This window comes from Spermophilus citellus (assembly GCF_964194105.1).
Source record: "Spermophilus citellus genome assembly, chromosome: 1".
NCBI classification, from domain to species: domain Eukaryota; kingdom Metazoa; phylum Chordata; class Mammalia; order Rodentia; family Sciuridae; genus Spermophilus; species Spermophilus citellus.
Genome location: NC_138182.1, coordinates 164223369 through 164248588, shown reverse-complemented (window position 1 = coordinate 164248588; position 25220 = coordinate 164223369). Strand labels below are relative to the sequence as shown.

Genomic DNA, 25220 nt, shown 5'->3' with positions numbered 1-25220 from the left:
CATGTATCAAAAAAAAAAAAAAAGGTGGAAGGGGGTGGAGCTGAGATGTGACTCAGTGGTAACGTGCCTCTGGGTTCAATCTTTATTACCACACACCCACACCCACCCCCCACCCCCCCACAAGAAAAAAACACTACCTGTCTCAGCCAATTGAGGCCAAGTGAGATACTAGCCCATTTTCAAGTCTTACTTCCACACTGTTGCTCCCTGACTGTGTACTTATTACAGTACTTATCACATTGTACCATAATTCTCTATTTACTGTCTGCTTTACCAAAAGAATGGAAATGCTTAGATATATGACAGTATATGGCTTGTTAAACCTCTCATGGGAAAAAAAAAAAAAAAGTGCCAGGAAGTATCTCCCAGATCTGGTTCACAGAAAAAATTGCCTCAGCCTTACTGTCAAAGGGTCTAAGAAAATGTCTTTGAGCTCTATTATCTCAATTCACTAACCAGTCCTAACAATGTATAATCAGTTCTAACAATGTAAACAAAAATTTAGGGCTATCCCCATTCTCCTGGGAGTACCAACATATTTTACAGTCCAGAAAATCTTGCAAGTTTCCTTTCTCCATTCTCGCCTCAGAGACAGGAGTAAGCCAAATTACTTGGACTGTGATTTTGGCTGTCCATGTATACCAAAGTCCTTTCATGATCTCACAAAAACTGGGCCACTGAATTTAAGATTTATGCCCTAACAAGAAAACTGGCTTTGGAGTTGTACCACTACTGGTACCAAGTAACTCTTCAAAAGAGCCCTTGAGTCTGTAAGAAAACAGACACACCAGAGTCCCTACAGAACTAAGAGACATTTTCCCAAGCCAGGATTCACCTGCAAATCAGGCTTAGATTTTTACCTAGAACTAAACAACCATTTCCTGTCTTTGAGGTGCTTTCCTCTGAGCTCCCTCAACGTTGGCACACTTTGCTTCTCTATATTGAAATTGCCTATTGATAACATTTGCCCTGCCAAATTGCACCATGTGATTCCTGAGCAGCAGGGAACTGAATCATTTTCTGTTTTAGATTCCCAATGCTTACATGGTAGGTGCTAGCTAATATCTGTTGCATTGAACAGAACTGAATTCTTCTAAGCAGATTTCTCTGCCCAACCTCTCAAGGCACTGGAGAAGTAAACAATCAAGACGCCACACCCAGCAATGACCCTGTTCTGGTGACCTTTATCAAGCCATTCCCTATGCTGGATCTAATTACTATGTATCACAGGAATCATAAAATTTCCACTCAGAGCAGCAGAAACAATAAAAAACAATGTGTACCTTTCTATAAAGTGTCCAAAGCTCTTCAGAAGAGAGGAAGGAATGTTCAAGCTTTCTATAAAAAGGGGGACAGTATATCAGACAGCTGAGCAGAATCTCACAAATAGGATAGGACTTTACTACATTGCTCATGCTTGCTTTTTTTAAAAAGTAAACTTTTTACATTAGAACAGTTTTAGATTTACAGGAAAAAAAATGCAGAGTTCCCAAATACCCTGGGCCCAGTTTCTTCATTATTAACATCTAATATTAGTGTGGGACATTTACTATAAGTAATGAACTCATATTGATACATCATGATTAACTATATTCATATTTCCTCAGGGTTTTTCCTGGTATTCTTTTTCTGTTCCAGAACTGCATCTAGGATACTAGCTGCTTTCAGTTATCATGTTTCCTCTTGGCTAGGAGAGTTTTTGAGATTTTCCTTGTTTGGATGCCTTGGACAGTTTTAAAGAGTACTGGTCAGGTATTTTGTAGAATGCACATCAACTGGGATTTGTCTGCTGTTTTTCTCATGGTTAGATTGCAGTTATGGGTTTGAAGGAAGACAATGACAGAAGTAAAAGGGCATTTTCTTCCTTTCTGCCTACTAAAAGTCCTGTGTCAATCCCACCCCGTGCTCCCGTCCATTGCCCCCAAAGCTCTTATTATGTCAGTAGGGCCTGCTAGGATCCAGGACAGAAGGCATTATTGCAGTGTATATTATGGAAAGTCATGCTTACCCTGTCGGATATCACTAGCAGCAACGCAATCCTCAGAAAAACTTTCCTGAAGGGCTGACCTTAGACTCTCAGGCCAGAGGTTCTCCGTGGCTTTTGATAGTGAGCTGAGCTGACAGGCACCCCAACCAAAGGCAACAAGCCTGTGGCATGGAAGACCGAGCAATCCTGCTAACTAAAGTGGTAGAAGACAAGTGATGCAAGACTGGAGTGTGGAGTAACAGGGACATTAATAAGACCACAGTCAAAAGCACCTGGCAAAGAAATACACTCAGGTGCAGCAGAGTGGCAAAGCCTTGAAAAGTAAAGGCAGAAAATTTAAGGATATACAGGGGAAAACAGGTGGTGTCTAAGAACCTGGACTCTGACTTGGCTCTGCCACTGCTTTATCCAGTTACTGAGTCAGTCACTTCACTGTTTGGGCCTCAGGTGACTAGCTCTGAATAGTGGGTATAATAGTACCTTTGCCTTGTAGAGTTTTATGAGGATCAAAGAGATAATAAGGAAGCACTGACAGGCTGCCTCATGCCAGTGCTCAATACATATTAGTTGTTATCACGATTATATTAAGATTGGAGTAGAGCTAATCTCCAAGGCATGATAGAGTTAAAACCCTAAGATTCAGAAGTTTCTAGATAAACTAACTGGGGGAAAGAATTCAGATCTCTTGAAAAAAATCAGGAAATTCATTTTAAAAAACAAAACACATCAAACAAAAAACTTCAATTATAACCCCCACACACCTGCTGACACACGGACTCAGTCACTGGGAGAAGGCAGATACTTGGCATTTCTTGGATGGCTGAGTCATACTTCCTCATGTCCCCTCCCACACAATTTCAATTTATAATCATATTTACAGGGCAATTAAACAGGGATAAGTATGCTGCACTGTTGAGGGACATGAAACAGATCCAAGCCAACTTGGCCCTTCTTGAAACAGTGTACTTGGATTCAGACTGTAGATCCAGCCAGCTAATGATTTGCCACTGCAAATAAGCTTCTACATTTACTTTCATCCTGGAAAGGATTAGACCAATTCAGGTATATTAAACTGCTTGTAATCTGTGAAGTAATTTTAATTGAGAAACACGGTAGGTTCTGTTAAGATCTCTGGCCAGGTCTGGGACTGAAGAAGATGGTAAGAAATGCAGTGATTTTTTTCCCCTCTTCATATATCTTTTGGAAATTTGATAAAAATAGTAAAGAGGACTAACTGAGCCCTCAATTTGTGCTGGTTACAGTTCTATACTCTTTACATGTATTAACTCATTTAATTCTTGTAATGACTCTGAGTCGATACTGTTATTGTGCCCCTTGTTAAAAATGTAAATAACTGGGGTGCAAAAAAGTTAAGTGAATTGTTAAAAATCAAACAGCTAAATGCAGCTATTTCAGCTGGGACTTGGATTTGGTTGTATGTAACATCAAACTCAACATGGCTTAAACAACTTATAGTTTAATTTTCTCTTGAATAAAAGAAGGAGGGAGGTAGGAATCAAGAGTTAGAGTGGCAGCTCCACCAGTTACACTCAGACTCATGTCTTTCTTCTCTCGTCTTCTTACTGCATGATGTCCAATTTTAGGTTCTCCTCAGTAGCCCAAGACCCTGTACCAAATAGCAGAACTGTATGTCAGTTGAAAGAAAAGAAAGAGGGAAAAAGAGGGTCTCTTGGCTTTTCCACAAGTCCCACCTTAGAACTTCCCATAACATCTTATTAACTACCCCTTCTGCAAAGAAGGCTGGAATATACATTTTTAAAAGTTGGGCACATTTGTCAAGGTTCTGTACCAAAGGAGGAGGATCCATGCACCATAAAACACTGCTTCTCAGACTATAACTGTGCTTTTGGTTGGCAGATGAAGAGAAAGCAATATTATTGTCTTTACTTCCCACTTGGAGTAGTCACTTTGAAAATACAAACAAGGTAGGGCATACAATTTAAAAAATTAGAACTTTCCCTTATCCACAATTTACTCATAATTGATTAAATTCTGTAATTTCATAGAACTTAAATGGGCACTTTAGAGTCTTACAACCAAGATTAAAGGAAAGAAGTAATATAGCCAGATGTAGTGGTGAATTCCTATAATCCCAGCAACGCATGAGGCTGAGGCAAGACAATCTCAAGTTGTAGGCCAACCTCAGCAATTTGGGAAGAACTTATATCTCAAAATAGAAAATAAAAAAGGATTGAGGATGTAGCTCAGTGGTAAGTGCCCCTGGTTTCAATCCCTATTACTGCAAAATAAATGTATTTGTGTAAAATAATTTTCCCCCATATTTTTATTCTGAAATTTTAATCTGAAACGTACCACCCCTGCAGACATTAGTCTCAGATTTCTCTTTCAAAGAGTAATTGTCCAGTTTTCATTTGTCTTTCTAAGGGAGAAAAAGGAAAATAATATTTGGATTATATATTTAGAGAATTTCCAAATTGAGTTATTCTAAATTATGGCTAAAACCTTTCTTTGACCTCAGTTTCTTCAGTTGTAAAGTACATATATTCATTTGTTCATTTGTTCATTCATTAATTGAATAAATACTTGTTTGGAACCTTATAGATATCAGATATTTTGTATTTGATAGTCATTTTTGTTTCACTGTTAACAACATAATGGGGTAATGTAAATAAAAGTTTGTTACTTCTATAAGTATTTTTATGGTTAAATAGAAAGTATTTCTTTTCATACAAGTAAACCAAACTGGTCTTGATGGTACATTGAAAAAAGAAATTTAAAATTTCTCTTGAAATTATATGACATAAATATTTCAACAAAATATTTTTACCCAGAAAAAGTATATTTTATATTATGAATCTTTACATATTAGATAGAAGATAAATATTATCAATTTTCTTTTTTAAGAGTTAACATATTAACATACTGTGAAGTGCCTTTCTGAAACACAAAGTTCTCCCCTAGCGAGCTGATGCAACTCTAGAATAAATATACTTGCAGAAAACAGTTTTCTCATTTATACTATTATAGCCATATTGCTTCTCTAAGGAAATATAAATATTGCTACTATGTGCATAAATGTATTAGGAAGAAAATCATAGTAGAAGAGTTGCCTATGATGGAAAATATAATAAAAATGTTTCCCCTGATAGAATTAAAAACTATGCATGTCACTGTAAATGAAGAGAGAGAACTTCAGAATCAAGAGTTTGGGGCTATGGCTGGGGTGCTGTTGATTATTCTTAGTTTGTTACTAATTCTGGTTACCTTCTGACACTAGGGTAGTCACGCAAATAATTGAATGCACCTTTCATTTGCAGAGTTCACAGTTCACAGTGACTGTGGGAAGAACTCAGAGCACCTGGGTACTGTCATACCCCAGCCAGAGACCTATGACCTGGTGTCGGCATTGGGGGAATGGGTCCCATAAATGGTTGGTGTTCTTAAAGTACAGTATGTTGGTTCAATTCACAAAAATCAAACCCCCCATTTCAAATGTGGATTCAAAAAAGAAGCAAATATTGTAAAGCTGAGTTCATGAGGAGGAAAGCTTTCTTGTAGAAAGGGAATAAATATAGCAGTTATTTTTTAAAAAGCAGACACAGGTTAATACAATTTTCAACATGTCTTTCCTTTGTGTCCTTCATATTATTCAGAAAAAGGTTATTAAAAAAAAAACATACCATAGCTCTTTATCTTGCCTTGGCTGACCCACTTATAGTTTGTAAACAGGTGAAAATGTGCCTGGCCAAAAGCTTGTCCTTCCTGTTCCTCAAAGTCAGTATTATTTTTATGGTATGATGCTTACAGACTCCCTTTCTTAGCACTTTTTCTGCTTTGTGAATTTCTTCCCAAATATTTCTCCTTCCTACAATGAAAGAAAAGTCCCCAAGCCCTACCAAATATTCGGTTTAATCAATGAATCATTAGCCTGTATTGGTAGTGTTCTTAATTTTCACTTAATGGCAAGATGAACCATGTGCCCTTTGTTGGGGAGCTCTGCCAAAAGAAGAAGGAATTTTTAAAAGTATGTCTTGGAAGTAAAATCGAAAAAATAGTCATGCTTAATAATGTTTGCTCCAGCTAATGAATTCCATATTTAATAAGTAGACAGTAGCCAATCTTTTACTAATCAATACTTCCTAGTATATCCCATCTCCTTACTTAATGCCCACTAAAAGTATTACTAGATCTGAATCTGAGATACTGTAAATTATCCCTCTTCCCTCCTCTCCATAGCATCCTTCCACCAACACTTACAAAGCAAACAATATTCTAAAATAAATAAAGAACAACCATAAGTGGGCTCCTAAACTAAGCCCATCTGTCTGATTCCCAGCACTTGTAGGTAACTTCCTTTATCTCTGGTTTAGAACTCTCAAAGCAACAATGCCAAAATACTTCAGAATGATTTTTTTTAAAAAAATGATGCTTATCTATTAAGCAGCAGAAGTAAGAAGTAGACCAAGTAAGACTGTAGACCTTTGTTCCAGGAAGATGACTGAAGTTCTGCTGGAAGATTCTCCAGTCTTGTGGAGTGAACTTTTGTGGCAGTAACACAACCAGGCCTGATGAGAAAAGCAGATCAAAGAAACTAAAAGTGGAGTCTGTGGTTCAATTATTTATGATGATGCTGCAGCTGTATTGATCAGAGGCAGTTTTCTCTCTTGCCTTCCAGAAGCTGTCTACCCAGAGAATTGTGCCCCAGTCTGCAAATGCAGGTGGTAGCAGAGAGGTGTGAGTACCTAACCAGGACCTTAGTTACAAGAAGACGGGTTACCCAATATAGTTCTACCATATCTAATGACAAACAAACTGAAGATCTCTCCACATATCTCATTTCCTAAGAAAGAAATGGTATATCATTTCACCTTGTACCCTGCAGGAAAAAAAGGTTCTGCCCTACCTGCCAAGATCATATTACCTCAGCATCAAAAAGCTCAATACAAAATGGAAGCTTTCAAAACACAGCATGGGGGCTGGGGTTGTGGCTCAGTGGTAGAGTGCTTGCCTGGCATGCATAGGCACTGGGTTTGATCCTCAGCACTGCGTAAAAATAAAGATATTGTGTCCACCCAAAACTAAAAAAAGAAAAGCCCACAGCTTGATATTAAAAGGACAGTAAGATTTTGCAAATTTTATTTATTGTATTCCCTGCTGAACCTCTACTGCCAGGCACACAGTAGGTGGTCAGCCATGTTTAATTAACTATTTATTTAATGAACTATAAAGAAATGTTGTTGGAATATTGAGATTTTAGGCACTAAAGGCCTAAATCCTTGTCTCACAGCTTGTCTTAGGAGGCCACTGGCTTAGCTACAGGTAAACCAAACCGGTCTTGATGGTACATTGAAAAAAGAAATTCAAAAATTTTCTTGAAATTATGACATAAATAATTTTTTATCCAGAAAAAAGGCATATTTTCTATTATGAATCTTTACATATTACAAGACAAAGGATAGCTGTCCTAGCCTTCCTCCTAGGCAAAGTCCTACTTGCCAGAGGAATAACTTACTCCTGCAGGCTGAGGATGAATATAGGATAAGTGTACACAGTTTCCACTTTGCCATTTCAGAAACCTCTAAGGCAGGGATTGATCCTTTGCATTGATACAAACAGTCCCAAGGAATTTGCTATCCTCTTTGAGTCAAAGACTGGGATAAACCTCTGAAGAAAGGGAAGTATTAGAAGATCCACTGTCCTTTTCATCTCAAGGGAAGGGGGTTTTGAAAACTTTGTTCTTAATGCTACTGAGGTGATTAGCATTCTATTATTCTATTTGGAAGGTGAGGTTGAGGGGAGTTCCTGTTCTGAAGTAGAAGAAAAAAAAAATGTTGGTAGCTGACCAAACTGATTTATTCCAATAGGGAATTTTAAGAATTTACCCCAAATGATTTTTGGAAAACCACCTAGGGAAAGGCATATTGTGACATATTTCTATTATAGACAACTTTGGCTAATGTACTGCCTTTCTTCCTAATAAAAAGCACCTTATGGAGTTAAATAAACAACCACATTATAGAAAGAGGAAAACATAGGTGTTCCTGGTTTTCTGATAGAATTTAAGAGTCCAAGAAATAATCAGTTTCCAACAAAAGCCTATAATGGCATAAATTTTGGATCTTGAATCAAGATGACCGTCAAAGTTCATGCTAATATCTCTGCCTCTCCCACCAAAATTTCAACAATTGATGGATATTTAATTTTTAAATCCATAGCAGTACTAGAAATGCAAATGGAAACACTGGTTGGGACAGAAATTTTACAAGGAATCCCTAAAATATGTGAGGCAGATGAAATAATATCAACAGATATTAATATATAAAAAGAATATGTAATAATATATAAAAATAATAGATATAAATTAATATATTTTAGGTGGATATTAATAATACCCACCTAAAAGTGGTGGTGCTGACTCAGAAAGGGTATAGACAGAAAACAGCAAGAGCCCTGGGCTGCCAGAAAGTGGTTTCTAGACATTGAAGCAAAAATGCTCCGTCCATCAGATTGAGGAATGTGTTATAGAATTAAAAACCAAGAAGGATATAAACCATGTGAAATTACCACTGGAAAAATTATCAATATAACACATTCTGTTTTTAGATTAAAAATGGAAACCATACAATCATGTAAATAGATGTTCCAAAAAGACATTTGATAAAATTCAGTATAATAAAAGTTTCGTTCACATACTAGGCTTACAAAGAAACTTCCTAGCCCAAAAAATTAAATGAATATATATTTAAATATATATATATATTAAAAATGGTATATAATTTTACCCTATGTTCAGCAAAGAACCGTTTCCATTAAAGTCAGAAATAAAACAAAAATGGCTACTATGGCTTCTGCTATTCAACATTATATCAGAAGTTCTAGCAAGTAAAATATGGCAAAACATGTCTTCAAATATTGGCAAAGAGGAGGAAAAATGGTCTATATGTAAATTCAGATTATATAATTGTCTTTTTTAAGAATTTCCAGCAGAATCAACTAAAAACCACTAGAAATAGTAAGATTCAAACAAGAGGACCACAAAACAGATCAGCAGACAAAATCCAGAGCTTTTCTAACCACTAGCACTTTCCATAAAGCTACATACTCAAAAAAATATCCTAGTAAATTATAAATACTAATACTTAAGACCTTCCCTAAGGGTTATTATTATAACAGATGACCTGAATAAAAAGATATACAATGCTATGTTATTGGATAACAAGACACCACAGAGCAAACATCTATCTTCTTTTGTTTAAATCTATAAGTCTAAGATATTTAATTAATATCTCCCTTTCAGAAAAAAGTTTGCTGATTCCCACACTATACCATTAAAAGTCTCAATGTTTTAAAAAGTATTGAAATCATCCAAAAGATGGTCTTTGTTTAAACGACTGGGTTAAAAATCAACACAAAAAATATAAGAAATCTAAAGAATTTGGAAAAATTTGGAAATTAAACAATGCACTTGTAAATAATCCATGTGTCAAAGGAAAGATCACAAAGAAAAACTATAAAATATTTCTAACTGAATAAAAACAAAAGCAAAACCTATAAGTTTATGAAATATAGCTTAGCTACATTCATATTACAATATGTAATAATAGAGAATGAATGCTTTTACCCCAAGTTTTGGAATAAGGCAAGGATCTTGCCACATTCACTCAATATTGTACTAATGTTCTAACCAGAGCAATAAGGCAAGGAAAATAAATTAAAAGCACCCAGATTAGCAAGGAAAAAACTTAATTTTTCTTTAATCACAGATGATATAATAATCTACATATTATTTACTCCCAATAATATTTAAAAGAATAAAATAACTAGCAATACATAAATAAAAAGAAGTGTAATATCTGAACACTAAAAGCTATAGGTCATTGCCGAAAGACAGTAAATAAAATCTCAATAAATGGAGATATTCCAATATTTAAAATCAGATTATGAGATTGCATAACTCCACAATTTAATTATAAACACAAAACCATACACTTTCAACTGATTAACTTTATGATAGTAAATTATATACCTCAGTGAAACTGTTAAAGAACAGAGAAATATCTTTTAGCTTTTTAAAAATATTTTTATTAGTGCATTGTAGTTATACATTATAGTAGAGTTCATTTTGGCATAATCATACATGAATGGAATATAGTTTGCTCCATTTCGGTCTCTTGTACTTCCTTGTTCTCTCCTATACTTCCGCAGCTCCTCCATTTTCTTGTCCCTCCTCCCTTTTCCTCAAGCCCCTTCCTCTACTCCACAGGTTTTCCCTCTATTTTTGTGGCATCTACCTCCCACTTTTTCCCTCTTTGCTCTATCTTCTGCATTTGAAAGAGAACATTTGACCCTGGACTTTCTGAGTCTGGCTTATTTTACTCAACATGGTAGTTCCACTCATTTACCAGGAAATGACATTATTTCATTCTTCTTTAAGGCTATATTTACTACATTTTCTTTATATATTCATCTGTTTATGGGCATCTTGGCTAGCTTCATAACTTGGCTATTGTGAATTATGCAGTTATAAACATTAATGTTATTGTATAACTACAGTACGCTGATGTTAGCTCTTTTGAATAGATATCAAGGAATGGGATAGCTAGGTCATATGGTAATTCCATTCCTAGTCTCTTGAGGAGTCTTCTTATTGCTTTCCAAAATGGTTGCACTAACGTTCGTTTCCACCAACAATACATGACTGTATTTTCCCCCCACATCCTTGCCAGCATTTATTATTATTTGTATTCTTGGTGATTGCCATTGTATCTAGAGTGAGATAAAATCTTGATGTAGTTTCAACTTGCATTTCTATGATTGACAGGGATATTGAACATTTTTCATATGTATTTTAGCCATTAAATAATTTTTATAGGTACTAGAATGTATTTATATTTTGAAATAAAAACTTCAGTAAGTGTGAGGGTTTATGAAAACTAAAATGTTTTAAGATTTCTTGTTTTAATCTCTTTAAAAAGCTAAACATTGATCATCATAGATTTTAACTTTAAAATCTTCACAATACAATTTCTTCATTTGATGAAATTTTCTTCATTTGATGGAAATTGTCAAGTAGCAGATTTTCCACAGCAAGGAACCCTTTAATATTTTGGTCTGCTCAGTGTGAAAAATTCACACATCACATAATCCCTCTATTAAATATCTTCCTCTTAAGTGGGAAGTTCCCTGTTAAGCAGCATCTGTCATGTTAATTTCATTGTTTTTGAGGAATATGAATTAACTTTGGGTGAAATAAAATAATCTATATGATATTAATTTTTGTTCTTAGAAGAAAGTGAAATTAAAAAGCAACTTTTATTGAATAGCTATTGACTGACCCTATGTCTTTGAAATCCATGCAAAGAATTTCAGGATAGATTTCAATGTGGTCTTCATTTTGTATGCCTGTCTTTATTTATTTTTTGGTACCAGGGATTGAACCCAGGGGGGATTAACCACTGAGTCACATCCCCAGTCCTTTTTATATTTTATTTAGAAACAGGGTCTCACTAAATTTCTTAGAGCCTCGCTAAGTTGCTTAGGCTAGCTTTGAACTTGTGATCTTCCTGCCTTAGCCTCCTGATTTTTGCTGGGATTACAGGTATAAGCCACTATGCCCAGCTACCTATCATCATTGAAAACTTTCTAATGCTGTATGGGGTTCTTCACACACTGATGACAAGATACCACCTGGTATCTGGGTAAATGCTCAGGACCAAACCTGTATTGTAACTTCTGGACACTGGCATAGACAATTTTATTGGCAATTTTCTGACACTGCAGCAACTGATTCTAAAACTTTCTTGGCCTGGTGGAAGAATTTAGGCAACTGAAAAGGATACTTTGTTGGAGTATTTCCTAGAAGCAAGTGATTAAGTAGACGGTCCTTTTGTATTAGCATCTTCTTCAGAGAGGAGAGTGACAGCTAGTGCTGCCAGGTGGCAAAGGGAACTTCAAATCAGATATCTTAGCATTAAGAGCAAGAAGTGGTTAGGACTAGTCAAAACCAGTCATTTTACAGAAGAGAACACTGAAACTCACAAAGTTGAATGAACTTCACCCAAGGTGCAACAGAAACTAAAAGTTTCCTATCCAATGTCTATCTCTCCTTCTTCCTCACTAACCTAATCGTTGATGTTGTTTCAGAGTGGCAATATTCCCAGAGTACAATAATTACCCTTGCAGCCTTCCTTGCAGCCAGGGGTAGATGTATGACCCAGTTCTTATATTGAGGAGATGTAAGATAAGGTTGGATGTGGTTTGGGGGAAGTTTTTTAAGGGGAGACACTTGACCTGTGTGTCCTTGTGTCTCTCCCTTCCTCCTGCATGTAATGTAGGCATAAGAATAGCGGCTCAGATCTAACACAGTGTCTTTAATGATGTGTGAGAATTCATTCTGGGTGTGAAAAACCTTTGCTTTTTGAGCAATACCTCTTTCTGATAACCCATCAAGTATTGCTAATATTGGAAAGAAATCCATTTCATGGATGCTACAGACCGTTTATGTTTATGTTGTTTATGTTTTCCTTATGGAAGAGCACAAAATTTGAGAAGGACAAGAAAGATCTAAGCTCTAGTCCAAGAAACATTGCAATTGTGTCTTACCTTCCACAGGGCCCTAATTGTGAACATCCAGCACACTAACTGTTGTTGCTTGCTCTAAGAGGCTGTCAGCTCACAGAGGGGAGTAGCACTCTGAAGAAGCAAAGTTCTGGTAGAGCATTTGAGCAACATTAATGGAGCATTAAGGAGAAGGGTACGTAAAAGGGGTGAGGGGGTAGGAGGGGAGGAGAGGAAAAAGCATCTGGGCCAGAGAGGGGAAATTTAAAAATTACCAAAAGAAGAAGCAAAACAAACAAAACCTATGATTGATTAAGCCTAGGAAACTCACAGGTGCCTGTAAAATAGGTCGTTTCCACACACTACCCTGCTTTCTGATGCCCAGCCCAGGGCAAATTCTGCCAACCTGCTTAAGAAAAGTGGTTTCACTCTTGTAGTAAATCTTGCTCTTGTCTAATCTAATTATCGCTGGCAGTTTTTTTCCTTTTAATTAAAACTCAAGCCCTTATCCTTTTCTCCTTTTCAAGAAAGATAAGAGACTGCCCAGAGCAGAGTAATAGACTAGGGTTACTGTGTTTAGCCTTTTCTTTTCAGGAGAGGCAAAGATTGGCAGGTATGGTCTAAGAGGACATTTCAGCTGTAGTCATCTAGGGAAGCTGCTATTATAAACAGAAGTATAAAATATAAGAAACTGCTTTTTAACTTAATCAACAAAATGATTAGAAAAGTGAGTGGACAGTAACTGAAGGTGAGAGCGTCTAGGAGCTTTGCTGTCATGATTTTGTGTGTGTGTGTGTGTGTGTGTGTGTGTGTGGCTGTTGTCAAGAGAAAGTCGAGTATCAAGAGGATATGAAGATACTATCGACCTTACACACTTAGAGTGTTTAAAAATACAATCCTTGTATTTGTTCTCATCTCAGAAGCCCTGGGCTTGGTCTTTGTTACCTATTGGATTTCAGGAAGGTTGACTTGAGATGCGGTGTTGCCATTTCCTGAGCTTTTTTTTTTTTTTTTTTTTCCGGAGCCAGCAGCCAGTTCCTTTGTTGTGTCTCCTCTGCCATTCATTTTTCTCTGCCCTCGCACCTCCAGACAGTGTGATGGAGATGTTTCCTGATCTTTTCGCTGAGAGCCCAGGACCATCAGCTTCTCTGGCATTCGATAAAGGACCGCTTTTAAAAGCCAGTGAATGTCGGGGGCTGGGTGCGCGCCACGCCGGGAGCCGACCCGCTTTGTGAGCGCGTTTGTTTGTCTCCACCGCGGTAGGACCGCTGGCGCTAGGCGCGGGCCGCGACCCCCAGGAGGCGGGGCCTCTGCGCGTCCGGCTCCGCCTGGAGAGGGTTTCGTAGTCGTCGCCGCCCTCATTTGTTCGGTTAGATCGCGCTGCCCCGACGCTTCACCTACAGCCTAGTACACCGGACAGGGCAGCCCTGGAGTCCGCTATAGCCTACATCCCACCCGACCCCTCTTCGGACTCTCGTCCTCCGCTTCTTCACTTTTCCTCATTAAAAGCATACTGGAGGAGCGCTTGGCAAAATTCAAAGTAAAAACAGAGAAAGAAGAGAGAAGAGAAAAAATTCGATGAACCCGCTTTGGTTCTCCAGAGTTTGTGAAGGGTCGTAACCATGTCGGAGTCGGGGGAGATAAATGAATTTGGCTACATCATGGAATTGCTAGCCAAAGGCAAGGTGAGTGCTCGGGGGGCGCGCGGTGTCATGCCACGGGTCCCCACTCTGGGTACTACCCGGCCTGTAGCCTGATCCGTTTCAGCGTCTGGGGAGGACGGGGGCTACATCCCAGGGTTCGCGCCCGCAGCCCGGGCGTCCCAGCTGCTGCAGAATGCAAAGTAGCAGCCTTTTCTTTAGTGAGAGGCGTCTCTGAAATGAGCTGTGGGATACTTTAGAGCGTGTTAGGAACCAGCTGGGCGACCGCCCACTGTGCGAAGATATGGGGACGATGACCACACGTTGGTCAAGGGGACTCTCCCTTATGCACCCAGGGCTGCCCAAGCGAGGTGAGTTCGAGTGGGTGACCTAGCGGGTCCAGGCGCGGAGGCGGAGGGAGGGTCCGAATAGGCCGGGAAGGCGGGGTCGGGCTCAGCTCTCCGACTGTTGTGGAGGATAAACAGCGGCCAGCAACACAGTTCTCCCTTCCTCGGCGTTTTCGGCGCTTTTTCCAGGTCTTTAGGCACTGCCCCAGGCAGGGAACATTTCAAACCGCCTTCTTTAGTGGGGAGAAGGGATGCTGGAGGAACCAGATGTCCGCCCCGCACCTGTCCTGAAGCCTTCTGGGGCCCTGGCTGGCGCGGTGGGTGGCGCTCCACGACCACGCCCTCACCTCCGCCGGGAGGAGCCTGCCGTGGGTAGAGAACCTTGCGAGAAACCCGGCTCCCGACAGTGTGCGAGAAACTGCCCAGAGAGGCTTCTAAGTCGTTTGCAAACTGTACGCGTCGGGAAATACCGAGGCAGCACCGCTCACTACCCACCCGACTCCGGTGACGAGAAGGTGGTAAATGGCGTTTGCTGAGAGAGGATTCTGTAGCCCTGGTCTGAGCCCTTGAAACTTGAGTTCCACACCCTATCAACTCCAACAGCCATTACAGAGCAGGGAGTAGTTTTAGTTTCAGACCAGATAGTCCTGTGGGCTCTTAGCCTAAAGAGTCCCAGGTGAACCAACTCCTCCCTGACTTCTATTCTTCAACAACTGAATACAATCATCTGAAAGGTGTGGGGGGAGTGCTTCAGGGCGCCGCTTCAATTTATAGGCCGGGCAGAGTACAAATGGAGGATCCTTGTTCTACTTCTTTTCCATCCTGAACCTCAATCTGCGTGTGCATGGGAACACCCTGGCCCGTCTCAAATAACCTTTTGACCATCTCCAGACCTAGAATGTACGGCAGCCCCCTCCTCCCTCTAGGGAATGGACCCAGGGGAAAGAAGTACAGAAGAAAGGGTTGGCTCCCAGCGAAGAGGAGCACAGCCAGAGGAAGGCCAGAACGTGACCCTCTGGAGAGCAGGATGCACAGACGAACCCCAGCTGCCCAGTTCTAAGTGCTGATGCCTGATAGGAACATCTGCTTGGGAGTCACGGGTTGGAGGATGCCTTTTTTTTTTAATCTCAAACAAACCACTCTTGATGAGATGGGGAATAGGATGATAAATTGGTGAATTTAGGTTTGTGTTCAGGCAGTCTTCAAAAGAAGCCAGAATTGTAGTAGTTGGTTAACTCCATATAATTGCATCCAACTAATCAATTGCATCCAAACCCAGAAATTCTGAGAGAATATTTCTGAGGTGGGCCTAGGGATGGGCATGTTGACAACACCCTGGGTGACTATGAAGCCGCTGAGCTTACCATAAACATTAAATGGAGAGGTAGGGTGAACCATTTATGAATCTTGAAACTTTAGAATAAATTGAGGTACACAAAAACAGAAACAGACCCCTCAGAATAGCAATGTGTTCATCACAATATGCTCTTTGTAATGAAAACACAAAATAACTTTCTAGTTTCCTGCACTGGATTCCTCTGCCTCTCACTCTTTTTTTTTTTTTTTTTTTTTTTTAAAGAGAGAGTGAGAGAGGGAGAGAGAATTAATATTTATTTTTTTTTAGTTCTTGGCGGACACAACATCTTTGTTGGTATGTGGTGCTGAGGATCAAACCCCGGGCCGCATGGGCTACCGCTTGAGCCACATCCCCAGCCCCCCTCTGCCTCTCACTCTTGACTAATTAGAGCTTCTCCAGGCTTTAGCAGTGAGCCTGTATGAACACTGTCGTCTGCCTTCCATAGGTGGAGAGGCCAGGTGTCCCTTGGACATCTTACAGGGTTTCCCAGTAAGAGCACTGGTGGGTTCAAGAGATGACTCCTAACCATCTCCATTTAAAACCCCCTATTTTGTGTAGGATTATATAGACTTTGGACAAAATATTAGCCATGAAATAACAAACCTTTGAGACTCACTTGCTTTACTTTCCTCTGGGGAGTTAGATTTCACTTTGTAGTTCAGGTTTCTAATGTAATGAATAATGTGAAGCTGGTCTAATTATGAAAGTAAAAAGAGATCAGAGGCCTGTAGTTTGCCAATGTTCTCCTGAGTCTCTCAAAGTTGAGACCAGTGCCTGACATCAGCATAATTTCCTTTACTTTCCCTCCAGATGTTGTTTAATCCTCATAGGACTTCTCAAACTGTACATAAGTTAATTTAAAATACACCTGGCTTTAAAATCTTACAAAATTAATACATGCTTCTAGCAAAATATCCTAACTTTTGAGAGGCTTTACAAGAGGAAACACTGGAGGTTCATTCCCACTTCCAATCCCCTGCCCAGTGGCAGATATTTATGTGACTATTTCAAATAAATTAGTTTATTATGAATTCACTGATATGGGAGGTGAGCCTTTCCTCTTAGGGTAACCTAAAACCCACACACTAAACTTGATCAGCTGATTTTACTCTTATTGTGATATGCTTACTTTAATATTTAAAGTACACAGTAATCTCTATCATTGCAATCTTTCAGCTCATCAAACAGTACTCTATAGGCACACAGTAGCAAATACTTATTTTTCAAGAGTTTTAAAAATCAGCATAAATGCATTTCCTTGTATTTCACTATCAGTGAAACTTTTACCATTTCTGAAATCTGTTTCTTTTGCAACTCATCTCTTTGGACTAAAGAAGAGCTTTTCAAATCTGTGGTCAACATCCAAGATTACTCAGGCAGTATTTTCAAACTGCTTTGATCTCTTCAAAGATTTGCCTCATTAATTTTTTATCATCTTCATATACCTCTTCTCTTAGACTATCATGCATTATTTCAGATTCAAATAATGAAAATTTGATGAAGAATAAAGCAATTTAAGTTTAATATACCTCTTTATATTTCCAGTATTTATAATATTTATCTTTACATATAATGTCCAAAATTACGTCTTGTCTCCTATAGTTTAATAGTTACTGTTTGGACACATTCAAGGAGTAGAATAGTGTGAACAAAATTAAGGGGTTTTGGATAGCTCACATTTAATTTTGTTAGAGAAATACATGGTGAATTATTAACTTTGAACATCTTTGAGGCACATAAAGTTTAATAATTTTTATAAACACAATATTGACTCTAGAACAAGAAGACACTTATACTCTGAAAGAATTAGGTTTAGGATATTCGTAAATCCAGAATAATATAAAGTCTTAAACATCTCCTGGGACCACACCAAATGAGCTGTGTCAGAAGGCTGAGTAGATAGGCGCTCACACAACTGAAATTTAAACTGGGGTGATAATGGTAAGATTGTCTCCATTGTAAAGTATTCTCCAAAATATTTTTTTAATACGTTGGGATTGAGTGAAATGTGGAGGGTAGGGAAGAAGATTTAGAGTTTTGCAATATAATTTGAAAATAGCTAATTTCATGACTATCATAATTTTTCTCTTTTTAAACTACATTGTTCTAAAAAGTTTTGAGGAAAAAGGGATCTCCTAAACTACACTGTAAAAGAATGAGCCAGATATTTTGTGAAATTATAAATTACATGTTTTATACATACCTATGGGCAATGCAATAAGGATGCTAGAGTAACATCCAGTTTTTATCCTGGGTGTTTGATATCTAGCCTTGCAATTGAGAGCATATTACTTAATCTCTGGGTAGAGGTGGGGAGGATTGGTGGTTGTTACCTGTACTCTCTGAAGGAAATTATACCTGTTTCCACAGGATTATTACAAGGATTAATGAATATGTTATATGACCTTCCTATTATTGTTATTGGTACATAATAGGCCCTTAGTAAATAAAGGTTGTTACCATTAGCTATTATGATAACAGGGTTATATCTTGAGATAACTTATATCCAAATTGCATGATCATTATTAGCAAGTGGAGGTAGAATTTCCAGATAAAATACAGAATATAAAGTAAAACTTGTATTTAATATCAACAACAAATAATTTTACTACTACAGATATGTTTCATGCAATTTCTGGGATATACTAAAAAATTTTATAACATCTGAAATTCTAGTTATACCATGTGCTTTGTTTTTATTTGCTGACTCTACAACTCTGAGGAGGGATGATAAGATTTGGCGAAAGGGGACCTTCCAGACAACCTTAAAATATTACCAATGTTGTTCATCTTAAGTTCATCAAGAGACCCCTTTGCCTACCAGTTATGCAACAAGTACATACACTCTCGAGATTATCAGAAAAAAAGTCTGCAAGAGCAGCATTGTTTCTCCCATTTTCCCAATTTCAAATCGGGTCTGGTGCTACTGTTTAGTAGCTAAATGCCTACTGGATTTTGTCTTAAATAAAAGCTTAAATGGTTAGAGAGATGACTTACAAAATGTCAGATATCAGTGATATGAAATAAAGAGTATGTAATTGTGTTAGCAGGAAGACTCTTAAGTGCTAAAGGGGTTACATTAAGAGACAATCAATGTAAACCAGATTAATGAAGGAGGCTCTAGAATTTTAGCTTGAAAGATGAGTGGAATTTGGTCAGGCAGTGGAAATCTGAACTTCCTGGCTCTCTGGACTCCTCTCCCCTGATTTTGTTCCCATAGAAACACTTTATGACCGGTTAGTTGGCATGTCAGAGGTTTGGGTCAACAATTGATAGACAGTGCCATTCATTGTGCCTTCACCTCTAACTTCCTAATTCCCAGCAGTATGAACAGTCTGTGTGCCAACCTACTACAACCCTGTGATTTACTTAATTTCTGTTTTCCTTATTTCCCTTAAGAATCACAAGGACAGCATTGCCCATATAGGAAGTCATCTGTAAATATCTAAGAGTCTATTGCCCTCTAGGCATGCAGAGAGGAGGCTCAGGTTGGGCAGGAGAAGCTCTCTTGATTTTATACCAGTGTTGCGGAATAACTAGGGATTCCTAACAGGGGCAAGGTATAGGGGTATGTAGTCTTCTTACTTTGCTTCTCTTTCTTGCAGGTTATATTAACAGAACGGTACCCTGATTGTCTGATCTCAGACCAAACAGTTAATATGGGAAGAGACTAGGTCAGTTTAGTGAGTAGTATATAGCCTACAAGGTAACAAGTATGTATTTTAAATAACTGAGCCTCTGTTTTACCAAAAACTAAGTGGTGTGTTTATGTTCTAGGCCTAGAGGCCTAGAGGAGCTTGTTGACTTTTTGGACTTCATGAAGAAGGTAGATGTGAGACAGCTCACACCCCTGTGATGGAAGAGCGAATAAGTAACACCAACAAGTAAAAGACATCACAGTAAATTCAAAAGTTGAAAGTCTGTGGACTTGGTGAGTGATAGGAATGGGTTAGGCTACCTTCTCATGAATTTTGATCCAGATTTAAATTATAATCTATTGGGGTAAAAGGTGCTAGAATACTCCTAACTGGGAAGGGGTAGTTGCCAGGGGATAGCCATTTCTCTGTAAAAGCCTTTAAAATCTTCAACATCTACAGAAATCATGGTATTCCCAGCCATCTATCCTTTATCAGACTTATGTTATTGCAAGTTTACCATCCCTCCTAAAAACTCTGCCACCAACATACATCTATACACATACTATATATATATATATCCCTCTCCTCCTTACATTCTGAAACCAAGCTGCTTGTGGTCCAGCACTATAGCTAATTCTGCCTCTGTCTGATTGGAATCATAAGGACAGCATTGCCCATATAGGAAGTCATCTGTAAATATCTAAGAGTCTGTGGCCCTCTAGGCATGCAGAGGGGAGGCTCAGGTTGGGCAGGGGAATTAGACAGGAGGATGAGAAAGAACAGAATCTGAGAAGATACAGTATGATTTGAAGCCTGACTAGAGGTAGACAGGAAAAAAGAAAGGATGTTCACACACGCACACAGGATTTTAACTGAGGAACTGGGAAAGGTCTTGGTGCCTGTATGTGGGAAGCTAGATTGTATGGCAGTAGAGAGAGAAGTTGATGAAAGCATGGTAGACTGTCAAGCAGGATAGAAACCCTGAGGGAACTGGGAAGTGGAGGTTTTAAATGGTTGTTTTCATATTTGCTGTCATCTTACCAATATATTCCTTCACTTTTTTTTTTGGCTTTAAAAAGTATATAGATTAGCTGGGCTGGGTGGCTCAGTGGTAGAGCGCTTGCCTAGCATGTGTGAGGCACTGGGTTCAATCCTCGGCACTACATATAAAATTTAAAAATTCATCAACAAATAATAATACACATAATAAAAATATTTTAAAAACCTTTTAAAAATGTATACAGATTAGGGACTGGGGCTGTAGCTCAATGGTAGAGCACTTTCCTTGCATGTGTGAGGTACTGGGTTTGATCCTTAACACTACATAAAAAAATATAAATACAACTACAACTAAAAATTTTTTTTAAAAAGTATATAGATTAAATACAAAGGATTTTTATATAAAATGTTTTAGAAGCTAGCTATGCACATATTAATGCAAATACAAAAGTAAGCCCTGCACTTCTGACTCCATTCCCTTCTCTGCAATAATGTGAATATTTCTTGTGCTTTAGAGACACTTTTATTTTTATTTAGCTGCCCTTTACAAACATATATACCTGTCTGAATGTTTTTGTCAAGAGCAGGAGCATACAGAACTCATATGACTTTACATTTTTTTAAAATAATCTTCATTAAGTATTTTATTTTTATTTATTTTTTAAAGAGAGAGTGAGAGAGGAGAGAGAGAGAGAGAGAGAGAGAGAGAGAGAGAGAATTTTTAATATTTATTTTTTAGTTCTCAGCAGACACAACATCTTTGTTGGTATGTGGTGCTGAGGATCGAACCCGGGCCTCACGCATGCCAGGCGAGCGCGCTACCGCTTGAGCCACATCCCCAGCCCATGACTTTACATTTTTAAAACACTGTATTTTATGCATACTTTATCATTGGTACATTCATTTTAACTCCTGTATAGTATTTCATGGTATGGATGCTGATTACTATAAGTCCCCAAATACGATCTCGTATGCATATTTATGGGTACACATGCAAGTATTACAATAGGAACATTCTTAGATAAGAATAACTTTTGTCAAAAAGAGTTAAGTATTAACAATTTTTGCAAAATTTCCCTTCAAATAAGCTGTACTATCTACACTATCACGAAAAGTTTGAAAGTGCCTAGTTCCCCACATTGTGGCAAGTTTTTTTTTTTAAAGTTGTTCATGGACCTTTATTTATAGGTGATGCTGAGAATTGAACCCAGTGCCTCACGCATGCTAGACAAGTGCACTTCCACTGAGCTACAACACCAGCCCTTGGCAAGTGTTTTAACATAATTTTTGGAACTTGTAAATTAGGTGAAAATGGTTCAGTGAAGTTTGATTTGCATAATGGAAGGCCTTTAAAATTTATTTCCACCAAGTATTGTCTATACAAGTTTATCTTTAGTTCATTACATGAAATCGTCTAATCTCTTTTACCTTTAAAATTAAATTAAAATTACCTTTTAATTTTTTGGACCCACAACACTATTCAGGTGTTCTGATGTGAAACTACAGTTGATGGGGATTTATTTAACCCAAGAGTCAGTATTAGAAAGTCTTATTATTTAACTGGTTGAGCCTTAAAAAAAAAAATCTATGTAGGTACGTGGCATAGGGAATGATTTAGGTACCCAAATGACATAGGCATTTGCTGTTTTCCTCATTTCCTTGTTGAATAGGACTCTTGAGAACCTGAGGGAAGGAAGAAGTCCTCTGGGGTCTAACACCTTCCGATATGTATCTGAATCAGAATAACCCAGTCATTAAGTCACCTGTAAACCGAGGATGTTCCATTAAAGATAATTGCAATAGCTCCTTGCTGTTCTCAATTCTACACTACTGCCGTCATTTAGCTGTGGGAAGACGGTAGAACTTGCGACAGCAGAGATGCTCCCAAAGAGGAAATTAAAGTGGGAAGGCATTTCAACACCTAAATATGCGTCTCTATAGATCTGTGGTCCCTTCACTCAGTTTAGGACTCTATGTGATACTGAAAGAGATAAGGGAAGCTGGAAGAGCAATGGTGTGATCTAGTAATACACTTTGCAAATAACCTAAGTTAACTGATTCTCCGTGCGAGCTGGAAACATGACAGAGGAAACGTGCCTGAATCTTGGCAGCTGAAATTAATTCCGCTAAGTCTCTCCGTGCATATGCAGCTCAGGACCCTCTGCCCTCGGTTCTCAGGGGAGAAAAACAAGGGGTGCTGCGGGGTTGTGGGCACTCCCTTGCCCCCATCTCTTCAACTCAATTCTTGGCCTGCACCCTGGAACGGAACTGCTACCCTGAGGGCTGGACCCTTGCCACTGGGCAGGAACGTGTGGTGCGTGACGAGACCACGCCCAGGTGAGAAGCGGCAGGAAGCCGAAAGCAGTGTTCATTGATCACTAGGGGAACTTGAAGTTCCAAATCAAGTAGCGAAAAGAGGGTTCATAGACCTGCGGTGGGTGGGGGTTGCGGAATACTCAAGATGGGCCTTGCAGGTGGTGGTAGGAGTGAGAGGTAAATCGCTCTGGTCACCTCCGGAGCGCGGCTCCGTGGTGCCCTCGCCCCCTCCTCAGAGCTCAGAGCCAGGAGATGTTGCTCTTTCGTGGTGTCTCCAACCGCGCTTTGGGAAAGCCAGCAGGCAAAGCAAAATGAAGCGCAGAGGGGCCGCGCCAGGCGGGTGGCGAGGGATTCAGCCGGATGCATCCTGCTGCTGCCCCGCAAGACTGCAACACCCGGACCCCGCCCTGGCCCCGCCCTCGGATCCACCACCCTCACTTCCGCCCCTCGCAGCTTCCTACCCAGGCAGGGGGCAAGGAGTCACGGCCTGGGTGGGAGTGAGGGGCTAAGGAGCCGGAGAGGTGATGACGGAGTGCGCCCGGACCCCACGCGGAGCCCCACTCACCGCAGGCCCGGACCCTCAAACCCGCCCTGGAGCTCCGAGGGCCTGCCGCCCCGCCCTCTTTGTGCGGAGGGCGCTGTTGCCTGGGCGACGGCCCCGCCCCCTGCCCCGCCCCCGAGGCGCCCCGCCCTGGTCTCCGCGCGGCGGTCGGCCCAGCTGCAGTCCGGGAGCCGCAGCCGCCGCCGGCAGTGGGGCGGGATTCCCTGGGCCGTCGCTGGGAGCAAAGCTGAGTCTCCGGCGCCTGTGCTTTCGCCTGCCCGCCCCGGCTTGTTCCTCGCCTCGTCGGTCCGCTGGCCGGATCCGGCTGACCAGCTTGCCCTCCGGCTCCTAACCCAGGTACCACTGCCGCCGGGGGGACCCGCCCACCAGACCCTACTTGGGGCCGCCAGCCAGCCTGTTGAGACTCTGCCGTTGATGACACCTGGCAGAAGGCTACCATGGAGGGGGATGCTTCAGAGACTCTGGTGAGTGAGGGCCCAGGGGCTGCCTCCTCTCGCCCTGGTGGCGGCGCGCGGGGACCCCGGGGCTTTTTCTGCCCTCCACCCTGAGCCGGGAGTGAGTCTCTCTTCCCGGAGCAGCCTGGGCCGTCGTGTGGTGGCTCCGCTTCCTCCTAGCCTGTCCCCACCAGGCACTGGTTTCGCCACCCCCGCCCTTTATTAAACACGCCGGGAGGGAAGGACTTGTCATCCCCTGGGCCCCGAGGAGGGCGCGGGTCGGTGATTGCCCACCTGAGTACCTCGGGGAATCCGACAGGGCTCTTTAACGGGATCCAAGCTGGAGAATTCGCTTTAGGGAGGCGGGTGCGTGACCCATCCTCCTTTGTCTGGGAGCGTCTTAGGGCTCCCGCGGACTCTGGCCAGGTGCTGCCGCAGTGAGCAAAGCTGTTTGGCTTTGCGGGCTTGCGGGGTGGGGCCCTGGCAGCCGTCGAGGTACTAGAGTTTTTGTTTGGAGATTCGTATGTACACTTATTCCGAAGTTTTCCAATGAACCCCTTTGAAGAGCGAATGAGCCTCCACATTACATTTCTTTTTAGATTGTTTCTCCTTCAATAAACACAAAATGAACAATTAATTTTTCTTTTGTGTAAGAATTATTTTATTGTGATTATAAAGCTAAATTCAAGACAGTGAATGCTTCATGTACAAGAAAAATGGTTGTTAGATCTTCTTCCAATGAGAGGTAAACCTTAATTAAGGGTATTTTTTATACACAAATGGGGTGTCAAAATCAATTTTGGACATTCAGTACAATATTTTCCTTTGAATTATTGTCGAATTCTTTGTGAAATGAGATAAACTGAATGTTCTGTATCTTTGGTGTGAATTGTAGGTGAGGTATCTCATTTCCAGATTTATTAAAATCCTGACATATGGGCCTTTATTAAATATTTTACTGATGCAGCAAGAGCACTACAATGAAAGTGATAAAAGCATTTGTCTCTAGTGTTAATAAATCATTAAGGATTGTTAAAATTCTTTGTGACATTTTAAGGGAAATAGTTTAGCATACATTTTTGTTTAAGATAAATTATACTGCATGCATATGTAGTATGTCAAAATACACTCTACCATCATGTATATCTAAAAAGAACAAATAAAAAAAAAGAAATGTTAAAAAGGATGGGTGTGTTAATTACATTTTAACTTCTGTGTATTTCTACTAGTTGAAATCATTGTAAGGTTAAGAGTTGAAATGAGGTTGAGTCCTTTAATGTTGGACATCATTAAAATCAGAGATGCTGACTATAGATTCCATAACATTTGAAATTCAGGTTACATGAGAAAACACATAGGCCAAGGAAGGGAAAGCAATATGAAGTCATTCAACTTTTTAGT

At 39.9% G+C, this 25220-nt stretch overlaps 1 protein-coding gene across 3 annotated transcripts in view; it reads left to right on the top strand.

Annotated features, from left to right (window-relative positions):
- Window positions 1–23228: 23228 nt before the first annotated feature.
- Window positions 23229–25220, top strand: part of TRIM36 (tripartite motif containing 36) — a 39371-nt gene continuing 37379 nt past the window's right edge. The window contains exon 1 of one of the 3 annotated variants that reach the window (XM_081299342.1): window positions 23229–23849. In XM_081299342.1, the coding sequence (XP_081155468.1) occupies window positions 23823–23849 (27 nt within the window). In that variant the 5' untranslated portion in view covers window positions 23229–23822. The remainder of the gene's footprint in view (window positions 23850–25220) is intronic. The other 2 variants (XM_081299343.1, XM_081299341.1) reach the window with 2 other exon arrangements.